Consider the following 25,188-nt stretch of genomic DNA (forward strand, 5'->3'; position numbering starts at 1 on the left):
ATGGATGTTGTAAAACGGATTGCGGTTTCATTGGTATTCGATTAAGATAACACTTATGGTCAAAGGAAAGCGCGTGATGTAAAAGTTAGTATTGATGCTTTAGAGAAAATGTTCAACACTCTTCTGCTGCGTGTGGTCCATACCGCCTCACTCTAACAGCTAAGTGTCAAGTCGTTTAAATTAGTTTCCTTATTCTGTTGGTGCTTTCACCGGGATTTTAATGGCGCCAGTGTCGACCGACACCTCATTACGCAGATATTGATCAAACCCTATCTCCTATGACCTTGCGAACTTCACGAGTTGAGATGTTGAATATTTTACTCGTTAACCCTAAAACACGACACCTTCTAATTTCCACAAACACATCTAGATTGATTAGAAAATTTCCAGTTGATTAAATTGCCACGTGTGATATCTCGCGTTTCCTAATCGAATTATAATGCAACAAGCACACAAACACGCCCATGAAGTGATAATCAGTAGTTGCATATTTCAAGCGGAGTTACGTGCGCTCAGAGAAAATACCACTACTTATTAATATAGTGATATAGAATTTCGTAATTATTACGAGAGCCTCGCGTCGCAGGCACCACAATAAGGAAACAATCGATCGTTTTAATGGGTCAGCCGTGCTCAGCTAATCCGTCAGACTGAGGGTTTGGAACGCAACGTTTAGGCAATACTAAATCCTATGCAGATGTTATTCAAAGTTGATTTTTCATATTTATCTACAGTTGTTTTAAGTCCTTTTATAACTGTACAAGCGGTGTCATATTCAGGTGGGAAAGCATAGGCTACCGCGTCGCGGTCACTATTCAGCCATATTGCATTTCACGTGAACTTTTTGTAAACAATACCGCATTTACTTTTTAGTGTTGAATGTTTAAGTTATTCGGATTGTAGTCGTAGCCATAGCAATTTAGTCAAACCAATACATGTAAATGCAAATGAGATAGATAACGTTGTTAGATTTGTAGAAATGCGTACAGCGTCAAGCTTGCATTACGAAACTTTAATTAACAGAAAATACTTTTGGTGTTAAAAATCTTGACACATAATCATATCACGTCAAACGAGTCATACTTAAAAATAACGGTCCTGTTTCCCAATACGATGAGAAAGTTAATTATTTTAATGGAATTTATGAAGATTTTCATACACTTTCAGACAGTATTAAATCTTATCTTTCACTTTTTACTGAAGTAGTTCAAGAGTATGATCTTATAAATCCAGTCACACTGAAAGCAATAAAAGGTAATCATATTTACAGTAAATAAATAATCGCGTGTTTATCTCAATTAGTTGTAGCATCATGTGATATTAAACTTTGAACACTTGATTCTATTAAGATAATTAATCGAGATATCATATCTTAATGTTGTAGCTATGTAATTTATTGGATGCAAGCCACGGTATTAATGTTTAGACATCTTATTTATATTGGCGATTGGTTTCTATTACTTTTGAACTACATCATGACTCATTTAGTTTTATCTATACTTTTGGCTTTATTTTTTATTGCAAATATCAGTATTCCCAAATTAATGTATACAGTACATATGTCGAGAGGAAGGTCGATACCATATGTGCAATTATCACGTATTCGAAGGTCACTGATCGTTTTGTCATTGGGCTTATCTTAGCCGACCCGAGCAAACGCATTATTGACGCATGATTACATGCTAACCGACCAAAACTATCCAATAGCAAGTGTATCGGAAATTTTCACGGTACACAGCACAGATACCGGTGTTCAATACCATATAATCTCCGGTACTTTGAGCAGGTACTCCAGGGCTTGTTAGCGCGAAATTAATTAAACCTTATCACACCGTATAAGCCTCTTTCAATTGTTTTCCACCACTTATGTTTTGGCGCCGCTGTACATTGACGCTTTTGGGTCACTGTAAAGTGGGGTAAGTCTGTTTTTTGAAAGAACCTTTTTATTTTTAGAACAGTGTCCCAGAAACGAAAACAGAATGGTCCTTTCCTGTAATAAGACTAATTTAGGTTTTGAATGGAGTTTTAAAGGTCTATATTGCCATAAGGGTCAGGATACCGGCAATGGTATTTTTAAAATCTTCGATAGTTACCTACAAACCTTAACAATGTAGCCTTCTGTCATTCGATTACGCAATTTGTCAGTCGCACCTCAAAATGCATACCTACTTTGATAAAATAATACTTTAGTTTGTATGACTATAATTTTATTGTGTCTGTCTATAAAATCCGGGTTCATCACAATTTATTGACAGATTAGAGTCATTTTGAGACTGACAAAAAACTGATGTTGGATTTGTTTTGCGCATTTGTATGTGTCTTTGTCATATCTTAAGCGCTTAAAGAAAATAAAATTGTACGGTAGGTGCTATCGGCAATGATAAAAATTCTCTAATCATAAAAAAGCCATTTATCACACAATATTACGAAATAGACACTTTTATAGACGACGCCTAATCTTGCGACATTTCTGACCCAAATCCGATACATTGTAATCACTTCCTTAGTTCTCTATCAGAGATAATAATCTTGGATTAGCTTAGAATGCTCAATTAGGGGGCTATCGTCCGTCGTATAGGTCGCCTCACTATTGTCGAAATAGAAAGTAAGTGAAATTGTTTGGGTGGATTTCGCTGGTTTATGTTAGATGCCTTTAAATTATTTATTTTCGCACATTTCTAGCGGGGTTGGACAGCACGAACCTATAGTTGCGTCATATTTATCTTACATCAAACAAATTTAAAAGTCATGACAAAGGCAATAATCATTTTCAAATCGTTTCTCGAAAGTATTCCGATTTTAAAAATAATTTCAAATAAAAATCTGCTTTGGCTGGGCTCTATTTTGAAAGTAGAATTTCGGCCACTTAATCAGCCAGTCAAAAAAATTGATCTTCAGGTGAGACCTCACAAAGAAGGTCCGTTAGGTTTCCAAATCCTTATCATCATAATCATGCTTAGGGATTAAACTGGCCACACACGAGCCTTGATAGCGTGATATTGTTTTACTATGATAATGTAGCATCTGGTGGCCTACAGCATAATCTAAGAAAAATTTTCTCAATTTAATTATAAAAAATACTTATTTGGTGTAAAAAAGGTATAATCCCTAATAATGAAAGGTAAAAGAAAGGTTTTTATCATCGTGATAAGCCGTTGATATATATCTAAAGAGAAATTCAAAAATGAGAGAACGGATCATGAAGTGTTAAACGACAAATCGTGCAAATGAATTATTGAATTGCGAAGACTTGTAGAGGGCATGCATATGATGCATATTTTGTTTTTATGGTGAAAACTACTTTTGGTAACAAAACTATTTTATTTTACTATTCATGTTTCAGCCTGGGTACCTACTGATGAATGTATAATTATAGGTATTACAAAAAACTCATTTTGATGCCGATCACTTTTTTAGCTTTCGGGTTTATATGAGTTCATGACTTAATTTTTTTATGTTTTTTTACTATTGATTCATCTTATATTTACACGTGGAATAAGAATATCATACATTATCCAAATTAAAAATCATTTAAATACGAGTATGCCTACTACACATTCCGAGATTTCGATGCAAAACAAATGTTGCTCAATTTATTATATCGAATCGTTTACATATCGATTACATAGGTGCGTCAACCGATACCGGGTTACAGATAAATTTTGAACTAAACAGCCCAATATCTAAAGAAAATTACGTATTCTGTAATACGAATGTGATTTATATACAAAACGTAGGTATATTAATGATTTTTAATCAGTTCTATCGATCGAAGAGATTATATATATTAATATATATATAATATAGATATTTAATTTTATCGGAACACAATTATTACACCACGTTACGTAAATATGAAAATAAGAAATCTGGGAAATTGTTACAGCCAATGTATATGGAGGAGATACCGAATCAAGTAGGTACTTAATGTTTAATTATTGAATAAAGAACTAGTTGATAAAAATTATTCAACTGTTTCAGCCTGATTTGTCAAGTAAAACGGAAAATTTTCTTAATCGATGCCTGATTCATTTGTATTTTCCAAATGAGTCGGTTTATCTCGTTAAACACTTATACGTGCTAGAATTTTGATCGAAATCTTACTTTTAGCATGATTATCGTCTCATTAGACGAAATCGTAATACTGGTCTTTGATCTCGGAAATCGTTGCCCTCTATATTTATGCACATTTGAGTACGTGGTCCGAAGATTATCGTCATGGAAAATGATAATGCACACGATTTGGTCGAATAGAGGAAACAAATGTGATACTCGAAAGAATATTTCGCTTTTTAGATTATAGTTATTGCTTCGAAATAAGATCTATTTTATCACCTATTGGGTTAACGTTCAAAATCTGATTGCGAATGGTCCAAAACCAAACGTCTGAGTCTCAGATTGAATGACAATAATCAAAACGCCTACAATACAGAATAATTGACGAACGCTTGAATATCGAATATCTATTCAAAGAAGAAATTGATCCTCATCATAAACGATCTTATATTACCTAATAACATAACCTGTGTTTTATAGCAGGCTTTGTAATTGAAAAACTAGTAATAGGCGGTATTCAATAAGAGCAAATTTCTTCATCGTACAGCGTGGAGTGTTTGCCTATGTAATCATGGCAAATGATAGTGCCCGCTAAACTCTCTTTAGATGTCCCGTACTTTAAATATGATACGTTCGCGGAAAAATAGGGAGTCTTTACGATATTAAATAGTTTATTAAACCTCATTATACTTTATTCTTGATTATAAGGTGTGTATTATCAGTAGGCGATTTAATGATTTTATTAAGATGAAGCGTAGTTGTATCTATCTGTAGAGTATAAATAGCCTTTAGGGGCCCGTGACCTAGGCGTCCTAGTGCTACAAATAGGTTGATCAGAGAAACTGAGTGTGCTAGTTTCTTTAAATCAGAAATGATTTTAATATTACATACTTCATCTTTCTTTGATTTGTATATAATTACTTAGAAATATATAATAAACTACTTCTTATGAATCATTTATAATTCTTTTTGGTAAGGCTCTCCTACAGAATCTAAAAAAAAAAAAAAAACTTTTTGAATCATTACACAAATTCCTAGTAGACGGTTTTCGCAGTAGTCGTGCAATTTACGTGAAATTTTTGTCCCACTTATTCTGGTCCTAATATTGTATGTGGGACATGTGATAATTGCGACAGCTAAGCCACAGTCACGTACAGACGTTGGTATTTACCAGAATTAGGAAGTCAAGTTGTTAATACTAACTTTACCGCTTCAAAGAATTATCGAATATGATGACGACAGTAAAAGACTGATTTTTTGAAATCCTACAAGTGTGGTCAGCCGAAGATAGATTATTTTGGACAAACAGTGTCTCGGTTAAGGCATTTCAAAACAGGGATGACCTTCAAGATAATCAAGAGTATGATGAAGAAGACAAGAGTGGATTATGAAACCCAATTTGCATGTAGAAATAGTGAAGATTTTACTTTTGAACTTAGAAAAACTGACAGCCCTAACAGTAATCAACAATCGCAAATCAATATTACGTTATTGAACAGATAATTGATTGATTTAATTAAACGAGTGAATGATTGATTTATTATCGTCGTGCGTCCGATAGTGATGCCGGGACACGTCACGTCAACGTCTAGACGTCCGTATCGAACGAATGCGGAACCCCGAAGTACATTTGTGTACAATCAATAACATTAATGCATTACCTGTTAGGGACAAGGATGCAGCTGATTAAAGAAAACATTGGACTGAAATGGATTGTATGCATGATCTAAGTCGAAAAGAACAAGATGATACGATGTTAAAGACGTGAGATTTGGTGAAATTGATGAGTATTTATAATAAAAATTAATTAGAATAAGTAAGAATAATGCTTGTAATCGTTGAAACTATTAAAGCAGACAAATCATGAAAAGACTAACTAGAAAATACTGCGGCATCTAGCAAAATCTTCGCAAACACTCAAATAAAACTACCAAAGAATCGACTAGTTCACCATATCTATTGACATGTTTACATTCATGAATAATTAAATAATAAGTTTGTTTTTATGCAAACGCTAATCAGTCACGGCGTACCAATATTTTAAAGTAAACAATACTTTTATTTAATTACGAATAAGATAAGTTACAGTAGCTGTGAAGAACAATTATTTAAGTAAACCAACAGAATCTGCTATGGTCCCACAATGCAGCCTTGAGGAACTCCGATACTTTTGATACAGAATTTTGCGTAAACTGAACCCAAGGAATATTTAACTATTGGTATATAAAGCAGATCAATTTCAACCATCGGAAATATATTCAGTACGGCTGTTAACGGCTACAAATACCTGAGATAACTACAAACGCTACAAGCAAACTAATCAGTAGCGGATTACGAATTGGAAATACCGAAGCTTAGTTATTTACTCAACCTCGGTGTTCTTAATCTTAATTGTTGACTTGTCGAAATATTTACATAATTACATTTTATGTGTTATCGTTTTGTTGACAAGATGAATATGCAATCTCTGTATTAATGTTTAATTGAATTTATTTTGAAGCATGACGTGTTTCTGTAACAGTTTTATTTATATTTTCTTAATTTTGTGCAATTTTAAATTTAAACTTTTATATAGTAAATATAATATTATCTTGCACTGAATAATAATAGACATTGTTATTCAATGCTAGCATTATATTTTTTATCTATCTAGCTGGTTCAAAGTATTTCTCAGAACTTTTATCGCACTAAAACTGGTCGCATGCGCTTCACGGGTAACCGGCAGACGTTTTCTCATTACACCTAGCTAATGTGAATAAAATGATGGCTGCGATTGAAATTACTAATCCTTTTACACCGGATAACTGACCTTTTTACGTGTTACGTAAATTGGTTTTATTAAGAGCTTACATACTTAGGTTATGAGTATGCCTAACCCAGATATGAGAAACATGCAAATCGACACCTCATGCTAATTTTCAATCATCGAATGAGAAATTTTATTTGGAAATCATACTAATGATTTCATGTGTGTCAAGTGAGATTTCAATATTGCTTTGATAATTGAGTTGTTAAGTGAAATAACCTTTTGGATCTTGAATTATTTCAATAATTACCCGACTTTGACAGGTTCTATCGATTCATATTTTACTCGTATGACTCGTCGCTAAACAGGTGATCATAAACTTGGCACTAAGCACATTTGCATAAATAATTTTCTAAAAATAAAACATAGTACACAGTACATCCCACGAATTTCAATCAAATTGGTTATAATTATACAGTAGCGAATTTTATAGACTGCTACGCTGCCATATTATACATTTATGGCTACGCCCGATAACCTCAAAACTACTGACTTTATTTTTATTTAATTAAAACCTCTCACAACATTAATAAACTTTATGGTCAAAGATAATTTATTTTATCGCAGATTAATTGGGAATTAATTTTTAAATTTATGTTCTATACTAAAAAAGTTACTAATTCTTTGTCTGTTTATGCAATACAAATGATTCTATTGAATTATAGAAACCTGTTGGAAACAATAAAGAAGGAAGATAAGAAGACAGGTCACGGTGAAGATTAGCTCTTGTTATTAGTTTTAACTTATGTCATTGCTATTTTTCGTTCGTGAGCGTCGCAATATTTTCGAACATATTTTATTTTACTACTATCTGCATAGCTGTGAATACATATGTAAAATAAATTTATTTTAAGATTGAAAAGCATAATAAAATGTGTGAATTTCTTACCATCAGGAGGCACAATATCTTCGCAGAGACGGCAAGCTGTGGTAACCTGGAACGGAAAAGAAAAACAAATGAACATCTTCATTGTCAATATCACTATTCATTACTGGAGAAAATTTACCTAGTTAGATTATTATATACAGTACAATGCAATAAAACATGAACTTATAACTAACTGAGGCTAAAATGATTTAATTTGTTATCATTTAATTTCTTCGCAATGTGACTAATAAAGTATGCAGGTATAATAATGAAAATATGGGAGGTTTATATTTAGATAACAACCAGAAAGTAATCTTCCTTGCCAAGTGAAAAGCGCAAACAAAGCTGACTATTTGTCTTACATTCGCTAAAGTGTGAAACACTGATAATATTATGTGGTCAGTTGTATCTAATTTTACACTTAATATCTACTTATCTTTAAGGAAAAAATATTAATAGTGAAATTAATACAAGCAAAAACATGTTTTTTCTTGAAAATACTGAATAATAATAATCGTAGATACAGAGAAACTAATCCTTCTAATCTATTACACATGGCTCTATTATTTCTAATTATTTTAAATCTTCTTGTACTTAGACTGATAAATACAGATTACAATTCAATTCAATCATTATTCAACATGTGAAACTATCAATGCTTTGATTTGTGGAATATCTTCAAATCAAAACAGGCATTTAGATGTAGGTACAATGTATGATTCAGATGGTCTAATAAACGTTTTTATTGTAAAATGCAGATGCTCCAAAGAAAAACGGTGAAAAACATATCAGAAAGTATAGTTCACGCTCTGCAATCATGCACTCTCGGAAAATGACCTCACATTAGAGGAAAATGACCGATCCATGAAAAGGATAGAAAATTTAAAAATAAACAACCATTTTGCGGTTTATAAGTACTTATCACAAGCATGCCTTTACAACGACAATTACTAAACACACCATAATTGCAATTGTAAACCCTAGCACAAAAGAGTTTTACGTACCAAAAATACCCATCATTTTGGTATTACCAAACCATAAACAAGGTACACTACGTACATACAGACTATAAAAGAAAACAAGAATGTGTTTCCTTATCTCGAAGTTGTACTGACCGCGGTGTTCTAAGATGATTGCAAAGATTAACTATTTTATTAAACGCTCTTGACCAGTTCTTTACTTACAATAGGTCATAAAACGCAAGTTCGCTGAGATTTTTCTTCATACCAATACATGAATGCTACATGAGATAATACGTTGCATAACCTTTTCACTGCTCCTTTAATAAGATTTGAAATATCCAATCTAGAAAGATGATGCAGATTTTCTTAATAAATTAGTATTTAAGACTGTAGTTCTTGACATTAATATTGATATTGTCAATGCTAGATAAAAATAAGCTAGACATAGATTCAGGGTTAATTTACTCTATACAGTATCCAAAAGTCAAAAATCTGCTCTTTTAATGGTCAGGATATTTCAGTGGCTCTTAAGTATAGATCGAAATATATAATATAATATAGAAATAAACAACATTGGATAAAAGAATCAACTAAAATTGAAAATTATTGCTGCTAAGTATGTATGCCTGTGTTAGAACATTGTACGTCTAGAGGTACAAACACCTATTAACGTAAACACAAAATATACGTGTCGCCGTCAACTACAGACGATTTATAGATTCCATACAAAATCATTAATCACTGAATCACACGGTCTGCTATTAAGTAACCTGATACCTAGGTATCAGCTACCGGGCATAGTGCGTAACAAAAACTCGAGTTCATAGGCCAGGTAATCATCCTTAGGTAACTTGCGTACAAGCAATGATTTGTAAGAGTTTTGTAGTGCCACTTGATGAAATTACTAGACGTGCTTGGCATGTATGCGAGCCTGGTAATGAGTATCAGTCAACACGTTGTAAATAAAACAAAAAAAATTATGAACGTGGACGTCGGTGACTATCTGTCTATCGTTTGCGATTTTAAGCCGAAATTACTAAGACGATTTAAATTCAGTCCACAGATAGTCTAGAGCCTAAGAAAGGACACAGGCTACTTTTCCCCGTTTGCATGAAATGGTTCCCCGGGACGTAAGTAAGTAGCTAACAGAAGCTAAATATGTACATAGTTGTAAATGCGATTTCGTAACCACCACTAATTTAAAAATCATAGTAAACAAATGAGTATCAAATAACATCTACTACTGGGTTTACTTGTAAAAAATATTTTCAAGTACTTGAAGGAGTACAATTACTACAATTGTTCACCTGTACGTTGATATACGAGAAGGATACGACACGTATTTTAAACGTAAATTCCAACTAATTTAACTTGACGCATGGTCAAAGAATTCTTTTTACGCAACTCCGGAATTTCTTTTGAAACATTAGTATGAACTTGCGTCAATACGTCCATGTTTTGCTGTAAGTGGTAAAAAAATGTCTCATAAGACTTTTACTGTTGTAGTAAAACTATATTTTATTTTGCCGCATTTTTGTTTTAATTACGTCCAAGTTTTAAAAAAATCGTATTTTATTATTATGCTAAAATTAATGATGTTTTTGCCGAAAATAATTAATCGAAGACCGGTATAAATATAAAGTATGCTGCATTTTTTAATAAACGAACCTTATAGGTACTTAATAAAAGTCTAGAAATTCGTCACAGTTCTGTAGTCACGCGAAAATCCAAGAACCTCCCTATCTCTTCAACGAACTATCAAATCGACATTGTGCACTAAAATATCGCACATGACAATTTCAAGAACTGATAACTTATTATATAACAGTAGTTCAAAGCCCAGTAACCTAATTCTATCAATCAATTTTCAAGCACAAAGATACACGGATTAGATAAAAAAATATCGCAATTTCATCTATAGAAAAATGCTCAAATACTCGTGCCATATATCGTTAAACCTACCTCTACACGTGACGGTATTTCAAGGGTACAATAAAAAATAATGGTTTCCATTGAAGGACGCCATAATTATGGTGCTTCTAGTTTTATTAAAGTTTTCATTATGATGACATAAGCGTGGAAAACGTTTGAAAGACATACAGGATATAGAACACGTGGCATTTTAATATTAACTTTGATGAATACAAATATTTCTGTTCGATATGATTTCACATATGAAATTCGAAAGAAAAGACATACTTCTATTTTGGACACGTAACGTACCTATGTAGTGCATATTTCTCTCCCTTTATATGGAAAATACCGCATTTGCAAGTATACAAGCATTACAACCTTAACAAATTCTACAACCGCATTAAATTCTCAAAGCTGCATAGAACCTAATTAACAAGCAAGCCAAAGCAGGCATTCATCATGAAAGTAAGTACTATACTTCACGGCTGAAAGAATTACGTAAAGCCTGGAATTCTAGCAAAGGTATACCTATAGAAGTCTATATGAAGGTAGATGAAAACGCGAAGGTAAAGCTCAGCTGGTAATGAATTTTCCCGTCCCGACCTTGAACTTCACGTGCCATGAATACAAAATGAGAACAGTTTCTAGCGACTGTAAATTCTAATGAGCGTCTGGGAGGTCTCTATTAACATAAAATGTTACGAAAACTAATATAAATATTGGGGAATTCGTAACATCGCATGTGGTAGCGAATATTACGTGTTTAGAATAGATTTATGGACATTCTTTTGGTTGTGTATTGAGTATTGTATTGTTGAGGAAAATTCCTAGTCTGATTGTTCATTTTTGATATGGAATTTAAAAAAAGTATTTGTACTTTAAGTTAAAAAGTCCTAATAGAAGTAGATAGGTATATAGTTACGGACACACATGTAAACAAAAATACTGGATAGGACTTCCTAGATAGTTAGTATACTTATGAATATACACAATACATATCTACTTCCTCGTTGCAAAAAACGTCATAAAGACATGAAGAGCCGATTAAAGACCATCGAACTTTGGATAAGTCACGCTTACTTATACCGTACGTTATAGAACGTATCCACGTGCCCACAGACTTCGTGTAATGTAACTAATAATATTAAATGTTTTGACTACAAGAAGTCTTTATTTACATGCCTGGTTCTGCGTTGCATGTTAAACTTATTGGTTGCACTACGAATCATTTTCGGAAACAAATACCAATTTTTTGCAATTGTGATTATTTTAACCTTTTTTGGCCTCTCTTTTTTATAAAATGAATTTTATATAAAATATATCTATACATATATAAAATGTGAAATCTTTTACTTTGTGCAGTTTCATAATATAGTATAGTATTTTTCCTTATCTGTAAAGTATTTCTAACGACATAACTAGGCTGTTGACGCCATATTTGTCCGGTAGGTACATTTTTGTTCTAACTTATTATGAAATAGTTACAAAGACTAATTCCAGCAAAACATTAAAATATTGAGACATCAATATAATTTATTGATCTATAATTCAGAATCAAGACAATATTATCGATATTTTATGCAAATTAGAATTATCTGTTTGGAAATCGTAACAAGTCACTCGATATCAAGGCATAGGTATAAATCGATTTTTATTCGATAAGAAATTAGTGCAGCATTATCATGTTTATGTAGAAACTTTTTCTAAATATTTTATCCAACTGCCAAGAAGAGTTACGTTTTTACGTTCTATGCTTGTAATATAATATGCTCCTCCCTGGTCAGATGTTCCCTGATTTATAAGATATTTGAATTTGTCTCCCATTGTTTGTTTACATACAACAAATAAATACTAATTTCTATTGTTCTTAAGGTCAATTCCTCGTAGTAAAATGAAAAGAACCACTGAGTCTTGGGAAAGTTTCTAAACATAACAATGAATTTAAATAAAAATTACTGTAAATTATTTGCATATATTTTATAGTAATGATGGAATTATATCTTAAATATGGTCCTTTATACCTTTAGCAGAAAGTAAACTGCCGGTATCCTACTCCCCAAAAACAGAAGAAAAGATAATCAAGAGATATATTAATATTCTTAGGTATATAACAATAAAAAATAATGTATTAGGTACATTCTAAGTATACAGGTGCAACTCTTATTCTTTTCAAAACGCATCAATGTCTCATTTAAAATCACATGAATAAATTTTATTTGCAATAAAATGAACATATGAGCAAATATAAGATTTATGAGTAAAAACAATAAAGTGTACAATACTCCATACTTTACTGAGAAATCTTCAGGAATTTATTATATGACCAATCCTCCTAAAAATGACAGCTTCTATACTAATATAATATAGGGGAAACATCATGTTTGTTTCTTGTACCGTAAAGGCTATTACTATCGTCGTAATAGAATAGATTTTATCATTGTTCTGCAATTGAAATTTTACTTTGAAAACGTTTTGTAAACAGTGCTCATGATACACGGCCGGTCGTGAAAATATGCACATAATGATGCTTAGGTACATGATACATTATCATTCACGTATCTGTAATTTCTTTCCATCATGTTTGTTGATAAAAGCAGTATTGAAATGTCATATAAAACATGAATCTACAGACGTTAATATATAACCTTATTATTTGTACCTCTTTCTTTATCCAATTTTCTATAAACTTGTTATAAAAAATCTTTAATACACTTTTTCTATAATGCGCTCCGATTTTCATTCAACCAAAACAAATAAATTCTGTGTAATCACATTACGAATAATTAAGTATATAAAAGTGTAAATAATATACTTGATCGAATTAATTAATGAAACATTAATAACGTAAGTTAATTAAACCTAATATCCATTTCTTGTGACAAACTTGAGAAACGCAATTAAGAAAAATAACACGCATATGGGAGAAAACAATGCCTTCTGGGTTTCATTTATAATTATTTATCGAGTGAGTAAAAATAATGAGCAAACTTGCGTATATAATTTTAAATTACTAACGGAAGTGACGAACATAGATATTTTTATACCTAATATATTTATAAAGCAGTACAATCCATGTCGACTGATAACTGATTATATAAATGATAAATAATCTGTATGTACCCAATTATCCGTTATACTAAATTATTTATAACAATTAATAATATCTTGGTGATTATTGTTGGGGACTGATAAGCACACTTGACGCAAATACTAATATTTTGGCATTGGCGCCAGTAATCAGTACCTAATTATATAATTTTATATTTGTATATATTACCTATAAATGTAATTTTACCGCATCATGATGTTTGATGTACCTAAGTACAAAGCTCAAAACGTGGCGACATTTTGATTATCTAAAATTATGCTTATAATATTAAATTGTTAAAATTATGCTTATAATATTAAATTGTTAACATAGCAGCGTTGTTAAAATCCAAGTTGATTGAATGTGAAAATATATTAATTTTATTTTTCCTTTTACAAAATGTAGCAGTAAACTAGTAGTGCCTTATGTTTATTTGAATAAAACAGGGTAATGTTTTATAGTGAGTAATAAAAAATGCCAATTCCTAGTCAACTAAAAAAAACCACAAACAATTATAATTTAAATACCTAAACCAAACCGAGGAAAACTGCATACTATATTTTGCTATTGCTACAACATATTCAATAAAATAGCAGTTTAACTAATAGTAACTTATGTAATGCCTGATTAACAGAAGGTACACAGAAGGCCTAGTCAGAACTTAGTTAGGGACAATTCGCTTCAAATAACTCTACCCCTCTGAATTCAGTCATTTAACGCTTCGTGCATTTGCAGTAGTGTTTTGTTTGTAGATTTTGACCATCGCTAAGTTCATTAAAAACGGCAGAAGTACCCATTTGACGAGAACTGTACTCCATATTCTGTCGATATTCGGTCACAATAAGTACCTACCTATCCGCCTACCTTTTTAAAAATACAGGCATGATATTCCATAAACACATTATAATGTTAATTTTGTACAGTAGGTGCTTATTAATGGGCATGTTAATATTTTAATTACCTACAACCACGGGGGGTATTGTTGTGACCTAGGTCAGCCGCATAGTAAGGAATTGAGATGCCTTCATAAAAGTATGCACATATTTTAAATCTACATGCCATAGTTGCATCAAACTTACCTATACCTAAAGCTGTACAGTCCAGACCTCAATATCGATATAGAGTCTATATTGACAAAAAAAGCTTTAACATTAATGCGGCATAGGGTTCAGACATGTTATGATCCTACCTAACTAATCAATGCAATATTTAAAAATAAATAATCTATCGTTTATAACACACACGAGTATGTGAGTTTAATATTCGGTAAGATTTTTGAAATTACAACACGTTACATTATGGAGAATTAAATTATTACCAAATTCAATGGTTGGTAGGTATGATCAGAAAAAAAAAAGACAAAAATGTGTGCATGCCTATTAAATCTGAAACTTAAAAAACGTACTTAATGTATTTACCATAGCAAGGAAGAACACAGAAAGGCTCTATGTCATAATAACGCAACCCTTAAATAATGGCCTTTTAATGGTTCATTAACTGTCGCCAAGCACAGGCATTAGCGAAACAAAATACTTTACTAAGAAGTTTCAACAGCAATGATGTTTATTATTACATGAAATACGATATTACTTTTCATTTAACCACACAAGACGGTACCTACCAAGTAGCCGAGTCTTGCCTACGTATGTTAATTTACATAGAAGCTAAGTACATTGGAAGAGTCTCATTCTTTGCTAGGAATGGCTTTTGTAAATTGTTTTATTATAAGTAGGTAGCTACCTACATAATACTTTATTTTACTTAAAAACCTTTGGTATTTTTAAAGATATTTTTGTTTTCGTAACAGACGCAGCAAATGTATAAGCACGTAACTGCACGGTTAGCACAAAAATAATAATAATTAAATAATAATAATTAACAACATAATAAAATTTATCTCTAGATATGTTCTGCTAATACCTATCTTCAGAGTATATAGGTATATCAGAGGAATTAACTCACTTGTCACGATTATATACAATTGAGATTTACTTTATCAACAAAGATAAATAAGACGCTGTAAAAAATAAATTTCCATTCATAACAAAATATTACGAACACCCATCAATATTGCTCAAATAGAAATATAATCCCAAAGTATCGGTTATCGTCTTATATAAAGATTAGATGGGGTTCGATATCTAAAGAGAGCTAAAAATAAAATTCAACGATAAAACTCTCCTAAAAAAAAACCATAAAAATTATCTTGGTTCATTCATGCCACAGTACTAATCGCATGGCAACTAGTGACGCAAATGAAAAGTCTTACAAAAAATACTAAATCCACTTACATAGCCGAACTTTGCCGTCATGTTGTGTCCCGTTGTATATTATGTAGAACATACATCTAACTGAATTACTCGGCTGCTTTTCCTTTACTAAAACTGAACAATCCACTTTTATGTAATATTTTTTCAACACACTTCTCATTCAATAGAACAAAACACTGAAAATTGTATACTTTTTGTGCTTCGATTCAAGCAAAACGCAAACAATAGCTTTTGTAGTCACTAGAAAAAATACAGAGTAAGCGCTGAACGTACTCTGAAGAGAAACACCTACGTTTCACATCACTTTCATAATTTTCCGAATAAGCCCGACGAGGGAGATTTAAAAATGGAACACCTTTTTTTTGAAACGCCTTTGACGTGCTGGCGTCTTTGGATTATCCAAGGATTTTTTTCTTAATTTTTCATGTATGGGGAGGATGTATTTTCACGCGCGTATTTGTGGGGCTTCAGCGCTGGCGGTCGACATGTGCGCTGCGCGGCGTGCGGCCAACGACTACGAGATAAAAACCTCGCTTGATTATAAACTTATAAGCTAAACTTTTTTGTTTGTGTGCGTGCGCTGTGCTAGTGTGCACGTGAGGCTTTGTTGGTGACCTTACAAAGTTTTCACTTACGTAGGTATTCTGGTAGAAAAGTTGCCTTTTTATATCTTAGAACTATAAAACCACGGCATGGATCTTCCATGTGAAAGTTATTTTTGGAAGATTTTCGCAAATAAATTAGTTATGGCACTATTTTTTTTTCTGTTCCTTAATTACCACGCCAGTTTTATTTTTTTATTGCTAGCTGGAAAAATCTAAATACCCCGTAAAAATACAGAAAAGATCTATTATCTTGTAACTCATTATAATATTAACTGTCTACCTTTCACTCATTTCAGTCTAAGAATAATATAACATACACTTACGAAGTCAATTCCAACTAAATACTACATTAACACGTGTAAATGGACATTAAGAACAAATTATTATTTATCTATGTACATAAATACATAATTTACCTGGAAAATGATTCGTCACAAAATTCCGAAATGCAAATCAAATTACACAGAAGGAATGTGAATCTTAGAATTAATTTATAATTATGACTTACCTGTACTAAAAATACTTAGACAAATATTCATAAAACTCATGAGTCAGAGAATCGATTTATGAATTTTGTAGCTCATTAAAGAGATACTAATTAATTTTAAAATGGAGGGAAAAAATCAATCAACGAACGCGTATTATCGACAACTGTCGGGCAGAGGCCAGTGCGCCGATAAAACCGACTAAAACCTACATTGAAATAAATATTAACAAAAAACAAACACGGAAAGCGATGTATGCAGCACCTGAGCATTAAAGTGGACGGACGTAATCTATTCACGAGTTTATCAAAATGGGTCAATGCGGCAGTACCTTATTCAGTAACTCCTTGTTGCGGCTGGCGCGTAGCGAGCGATAACCACGCTTTGTTGCATGTACATTACTCGCTGGACTCGGTTCAACATTCAGGAATTTTGTTAGCTGAAGATTTTGGCAGCAATGGTTGCTGTTTTGTTTTTTTATAAATTGTTAATGACTGCATTGAGTTTTTTTATAATTGTTACTTAATTGCGGTAGGAAGTTACTGATGCCATCTTATAGAAAGTCGCTCATATTAGAAAACACTATTTTTAACAAATAGTATCGTTATTCAACACTATAATAAAATCCTGCATGGAACTCATTATTTTAATTACACAAAATACAATTAATAAAGAATCGAACAATATCAGCTAGAATCGTTTTTGAAAGACTCCAATTATGCAAACAGCAAATGAAACACCATATTTGTGCAGGTGCAAAACTTGCATACAAACTTTTTTTTAACAACGGATAGGAAGCGAATCTTTAACACTACGTAGAGGTTATATAATTGGAAATGTCGAGTAATCATCGAACAGATCTTAGATATCGAACATTACAAATATTAGATAGAAAAATATTTAATTAAGTCGTGGTCTATTAAAACTAATCAAGTGCCAATATGCAGTGCATCACGTGTTTACAAATATTACCTTGCATATGTTTTTGTTTGAGCTTCACATACAAACGTTTAAAAAAATGTTTGTCTAAAATGGCATTGCTAAAGTTTAACTGTTCATGTTCAATGCTAAGTATTATCCGCATAGATTAAAACTGGTGCTATGGATCAGTATAGACTACATCTACAATATGCAGTTACAGATCAATAAATTACTTCAGGAGATAATAAGTGGGTGACATGTCTACCTCCACAATATCACTTTATGAATACGTACGTATTAGTATAGCTACTACTTCTACTCATCTTTTTATAATAAAAAAAAAAATTCATTAAAAAAAACATGCTAAATGACGTATCAAGAAAAGGTTCACACGCGTAGCAGAAAATTGGATTAGCGAAATGTTTAATCTCTTAATCATCCTAAAAGCTTTTATTATTTTACTGCCATATAAATGGGAAGCACAATAAACATAATCATAATTATGTTACATCAAACGTTTTTTCCAATACTATTTCTCGATACCGATTAGCTAAATGATGAGAAGCTGTTAAAATTCCACCGCCTTGGATTTCAAAAAAGATCCGAGTTCATGAGAATCGATTTAAATTCTGACCTTTGTCACATTGTGCAACTCTACTTCCGAGTTCGTCCGAACAAGTACAATAACGTTTCGGTTTTTTTCCTTGTTTAGAGTCGAGGATAAAGTGGTGTGGAAGGTATGCAAGTAAAGAGGACTGTTTGGTCAGCGTCGCCTTGACCCGCCAGCGCATGACCGCTTGATCGTCAACCAATAAATCGTGACCTTTCAAAACTCATTTCATTTCCTTTATTTACAGAGATGCCAAGAGGGAACGAGGTGATTGGAAGGTGCTCATTATTTGGTAGGATATCGAAAAATTTTGTCAATCACAATTTCACCATTATGCTGATACTATAAGCCTGACCATGAGAAAATATGTATTGTGTTACCCAATTTTTCTTAACAAATCTGACGAAACCAAAAGGGCAAAACCATGACTTATACAAAAACTATCGACACCATTGGAATTTATAAACAAACTATCGTTTTACATTTTGAATAATGTCCAATTTAATACACTATTAACGTCGAACTAATAATAAAGCTGGTCCTTATTGCGAAACGGTTAAATAACATTATAAAGTCGAGCGCGGTTGCTCGTTGTCGCGTTTACGAGTGTTTATTTACTGGTTGCACTACAATGCCTGTATCGCACAATAAAGTTACGCTCGAAAACCTATAATCAGAATGTTCTGTGTAAATAAACTTGGTTGGTGAAGACACTTAAGTAGGAGTGCTAGCGAGGTCTTTACTTAACGCCGATAAAAAGGGCTCGACCGTCTGACGTCTTATTCCAGTTTTAGTGCCGCAAACATTATGCTGCGCACGACAACCGACTATTCTGTAAATTTATGCTTCAGGTAAATCCGACGAAAAAGTTTTAGTCGCTGGTGTAAATTACGATGGTGCCCGAAGTTAGGATACATGTGTAATATCGCATTAGATGTGGCGTCGATAAAAACCTCTTATGATATGTAACGAAATGCGTAGTAGGTACGTATCCCGAATTCAACTTAAGCAGAGCTACTGCGAGTATATAGATTTTAGTTTGATATCAAACGCAGCTTGTGTTGACAACCCTATAAAAATAATAGGATACTTATTTACCTCGAACTGTTTCTATCAAGCAGCTTGAGATACAGTCTTGTTTTGTAAATATATCTGTTAGTCTATAATGTTAAATGTAAACTAACATGTTTTGCTACCAATCTAGCTAATTAATTAGCCTTTGCACTATTATAATTTACTACCATTTCGAAATAAATCTTACCATGTTTATATTAAACATTCTTCATTGATCATCCGTGCGGAAAATGTTCGTTTTTTTCTTTAATATTTATTAATGACGCAATTATCACGTTAGATTCGATCATACTTTCGTAGCTCTTAGGTCAAGACCGCACCGTGAGCGTCGGAAAATTTTACCTAGATATTCCTATTATTAAGGAATTTTGAACCATATACCCTTACACATAAAGCTCTATTTGCTCATAATATTGGATAAACGTTTGTCAACGCGTAAGTATGTAATGTAAATAAATAATAAAAGAAGCGCCGCCTACACGTTTTCATATTGATATTTGTTTAATTTGCTTAACACTAACAAATATTTTAAGTACCTTCCTAGTGCCACAAATAATATTGGCAAATATAGAAAAAAATTGGCAAGCTATAATAAAAAGACTAACCGTGTAATTGGCGTTTAAAATATATAACTTGATAAGTACCTATAAAATATTTTTTTTAATAATTTATTTTGCCAAGTTGTTATGTCATTTAATTTCAAATTATCCACAAGTGTTATAAATACTCGATAACAATATTACCATAACTATTTATTTACCAAGTAATTCCTAACACTGAGTAATATGAAAAAATATTAACTAAAGCGATCTATCAGATATATGACAAAAGTAACGCATTGTAGACACTATTGGCTCTTTCACTTATTCCGAACTCATTTTTCTTTACGCAAATAATAACAAACTATTAAAATATGCCTTGGAATATTTATAATGGATACTTAACAAGTTTAATATACTGATCGTAATGCAAACCGCTATGTTGGTGCAATGTGTGAAATTCTAACGCAATGTATCTATCAACGCTAAGTATCAAAATAAACATTTGTAGTAAGTTATTTTTAATAAATAGGCTGTTATTGCATTAAGGTTTTGTCCATATTAAGGATTAATTCCACCATTTAACTATAACGATAACCAAACCAAATCGGCGATTTGACAACTTCAAATGATTCGGTTATCGTTACATATAGTTAAATGGTGCACCTCACCTTACGCTTTTTAAATCAACTACTATATACCTATGGTTGATACCAAATATTAAAAACAATTTGCTATCATTAGGTAAGCAATCATATTTGTAAAATGTGTGCTTTTGTTTGAATATGAAACAAAAGAAGTCGTTTTTTATTCCTTATTAAATCTTTTTATAACCATTGTACAAGCAATACACCAGCCTTTGCGTTGCAAAATATTCATTTCTTTTATTCTATGAAGAAACAAATCAACTGACACGCATTTGTTTTATTTTACTTCTCACACCTGCATATTTCATTTTATTTTTATACACAGGTACGTAGAATTGCAAAAAGTCTAATTTTGTATTATATAAAAAAAAAAAACATCTAGTGCAAACACCATTTCAAATACTTTTATCGACTAAAACATGTCCTAATTCATTTCCAAATTATCAGATAACATGATTCCGTGCCAACGTTCCGTTTCCTTTCAGAAAATCATATTATGAACTCACAAAGTATCGATTATTTTGTGACAAATTAAAAACGTATGATGTCAAGCTTAGCGATATGTTTATATACCGAGAATTTCACAAATTAAGCTGCCAGCTATCTTAACTATATGTTAATTTCTCGAACTATCAGAATTAGCTGGAAATGCTATGTCATTGTTAATGGTATTCGTAGCTTTACGTCATTGTTTTTTGTAAGCATCTTTTTATTTGGAGGCATCATTTGGCATGGTTTACCTCAATTTCCGATCATCATATTAACCTTTGATATCGCTAAGATCTTTTACACTAACACCTATTGCTGTCTATTATGCCTTCTCATAGTTGCTTCAGTAAAAACCGTCCATAAATTCTATACTGTTCGAAAGAGTTACCGCGGCCCTGGTACATAAAGGGCTTCAGAAGGAACATGATGGGTTTTAGTCAGTAAGAGTCTGACACTCCCTCACGCTGCACCCACAGCGGGAGGCGTCATTTGATGATTTTCCTAAAAAAGGCTAGGTACTCTTTACATATCACAGATATAAGTAAGTACGTATATAATGATGTGGTATTGTGCTGAACTCATACTACATATTATTCAAAGTTAGCAGAGAAATTCGCAAGAACATATTAGTACCGCTAATCGACCGGCGAGGTCGATTGCAGGCAGGCTAACAAGTTTTTCTTTTAGTACTTTTCCCGTAAGTAGTTACGGCGACTAGTTTACGGAGGTTATGTTATGTTACTAACTTTGTTTTGTTAGCATACCTTTCTTATGTAGCTTTCTTATATAGAACTAGCGCGAAGTTTTGTGCTGAATAACTTATTACTCCATAAATATTTAATCCTGAATATTTGTGTCTTTTAAGATATATCTAAACACTTCGGACCAAAAGTTGAAGCAACCCTTACAAACTACTATTGTTTTGTCTTTATTTCATACAATCGCAAGAAGGGACCTTCAACCGTTTTCAGCACAAAACTGTTTTTCACCAATAAAATCGAATAAAGAAAATGTACCTATTTTTACCAAGACGCTAACCAAAAATAGTTATTACAGCAAATTTTTCGCAAAAGTTAATATTTTTGCGTACAATCCTCGTAGTTGTGTAAGTGCTAAAACTAGGTACATTAGTAAATCAGGAGTCTCGACACTATGTGTCTATTTGTTCGAACAATTACTGAGAGCAGGCGCCAGTCGACAAACATATGTACGACAAACTTTGAACGTGCGTATAGAAGGATAGGATTTTTACTATTATAAGATAGGTTGCAGAAGGTCAAACTGAAATATTAATGTCATTATTTAAAGGTCAAAGATACTGGCGTTGATTAGTAATGAAGTAAAACTGCGGGCTTTTACTACATTTAAACTGTCATGCTTTAAAAAATCAAAGCCGAGAGAAAATATCTAAACTTTGGCTGTATTGTAGACGATGAAAGGAAAAGTCAATCTATACTTCACTAGAAAAATGCAGAACCTAATAGAGTCGAATTATTATCGTTTATGTAGCAATTTGCTTGGACTTAATCTTCTGTACTCCTTAAGTCACGGTATATAGTATAAATGTGCTATTTCCTATTTGAAATTCTATTTTTTTGTAATTTATCTAAGAATTTAAATGAATTTCAGTATCATCTTTATGCTAGTGTTTAATCATGTTAATAATCTATTTTGGTTTCATGTCAATGTTTGGTACATGCATACATAGAGTTAAAATTAGGTTTCAAATACGAATGACAAAGAGGACATAGGCAATATTGTTTGTGTTTTTTTTTAGATTGAATAATACTTGATTGAGCAGTTATGTCTGTGTAGTACACACAGACATAACTGCTTACATTCCTTGTGATTTGTGATTAAAACTCTTCAATTAAGCAAGAATATCACTTGTCCAATATATGTACAGACGACTTTCTTTCACCATATTTGGTCGTATCCTTAGTCTACCACATCCTTACGACAAACTTATGCATGTGTGTTTCATCACATTGTGCCGTTATTTGAAAGAATGAGGAAAATATTAATTTAACGTTGAGGGTTTACCTCAGGGTTTCTACAAAAAAGAGGTTTTATGTAAATGTCCTATTAAGAATAGTGTACCTAGATGTTACACAAGATACCACGGTCAATTTCAGATCGGGTTTTGTTTTTTAACCGAGGGTATGTAAGTTTGTAGCAAATGCAATGCACTGCATATGTAAGTTGAAGATTGCAGTTGATTAAATTATTTAAAAAAAGGTTTTCTTAACAAACAACAACGAATAATCTTCTACAAAATAATAAAAATATTAAGAAAAAAACTAAGTATAGAAAATACGAATAAAATAGTAATATCGATATGTGGTGGCCTTATCGTAGAATTGACCACTTCATGAAATGACTCGACCATTTCATGAAATGGTCCCGTTTCATGAAATGTTTCACTGTCTATTGGCCACATCATGATGTGGCTTGGGCAAATCAATGATGAGAAATCGTTTCTCGATATGTGCAACTGAAAGCTCGGCTTCTTCATGAAATGATCAAAATTAATTGATCACATCGTAAAATAGTTATGTAAATTGCCCCTAGGGGCGCTGCCAGCGCTTTGTTTATGTTTGAAGATGGCGGCCGTTGACTGCATTGAAAATTCTCGCAGCGAAAAATTGAATAATTCCTTTGAGGAAGAAAGTGACAAAAGAGTGTACGACGAAAATAATAATAATATAAAATAATTCTACGTTGGTGAATTATAACAAAGTTTTTCAATTGTAAGGTTATAAAACAAATCAAGAACAGTAGGGTGACCATGCCAAAGAAGTCCATGGACTATTACTGGCTGTCAAAATATGACGTTATGTAAACTGCAGATGAGGAATATCTTATATTTAAGAAAAAATGCGTCGACGATCCTACTATCCGTATAATTCCGATGGAGGAGTATTTTGAAATATTAAAGGAAGTTCATAAAACTGATGGACAAGGTCGACGACTAAAAACGATTCAATACATTAAAAATAGGTTTATATCCCAAAGAAACCCATTGAGCTATTTATTGACTATTATTGTGTTATTAATAAATACAAGGTGTTGATTTGCATTTGTGTTCAGGAGGAGGACATACAATACGTAAATAATCGATTGGAATTACAGTACATGGGAAATAACTAATATGCACTGCTTTTTTGTCATTGTAATGTCGTGGTATTTCAGAAGTAATTTAATTTTATGAATGAAACTTATGAGTGATCGTTGCGTATCCTTTGTGTTTGCGTTTGTGTGAGAGTGCAGCACGGTTTTAAGGCCAGTAACATACGCGCCAAGTTTAAATAACGCTAGATGACATTTAAGAAAATCCGAAAAAAAATTAAAGAAAAAAAAATACGTACCAATTTTTTTTTTAATTTGGTTCGAGAATCATTAGCATAATTACCTCCTTGAATATGGCACAGATGCAAATCAACAGCTTGTATATGACAGGAACATACTTTGCTGTTTAATTTGCTTACTCCAAACCCCATGGAATTATTTACCAGCGATGTAACACTTATAACCTCTTGCGAGTAGTAGCGAGTGTAACATCCACCAGATACAAGAACCCACCGCTCTCAGAATGCATCCCAAACGACCCAGCTGAGCGCAGACCTAGGTAAGGTGGGGAAACTCATCTACCCCTATAGTCTGCAACATAGTATACAACAATAATGTCCTCTTAGCCAATTATCGGCTACGGCGGCTGTTCTCATGTAAGGAGATTAGCCAACTGCGCAGGACATATTATAGTGCACAAGAATTTGCGAGGTGACACACAGACACAGGTGCACTCACTATTCCTTCACTTCCATAGCTCGATGGGACGGCAATCCAACACGACC

At 32.5% G+C, this 25,188-nt stretch overlaps 1 protein-coding gene across 5 annotated transcripts in view; it reads right to left on the reverse strand.

Annotated features, from left to right (window-relative positions):
* The window catches only part of LOC110373029 (RNA/RNP complex-1-interacting phosphatase), a 210,088-nt gene that overhangs the window by 19,839 nt on the left and 165,061 nt on the right, over positions 1-25,188 (reverse strand). For 3 of the 5 annotated variants that reach the window (XM_021329236.3, XM_049847459.2, XM_021329245.3), the window contains exon 3: positions 7,752-7,797. In XM_021329236.3, coding sequence (XP_021184911.2) covers positions 7,752-7,797 — 46 coding nt within the window. Of the gene's footprint in view, positions 1-7,751; positions 7,798-15,985; positions 16,501-17,077; positions 17,155-25,188 lie in introns of those variants that run through there. The other 2 variants (XM_064035655.1, XM_021329253.3) reach the window with 2 other exon arrangements.

Source organism: Helicoverpa armigera, chromosome 7 (genome assembly GCF_030705265.1).
Source record: "Helicoverpa armigera isolate CAAS_96S chromosome 7, ASM3070526v1, whole genome shotgun sequence".
NCBI classification, from domain to species: domain Eukaryota; kingdom Metazoa; phylum Arthropoda; class Insecta; order Lepidoptera; family Noctuidae; genus Helicoverpa; species Helicoverpa armigera.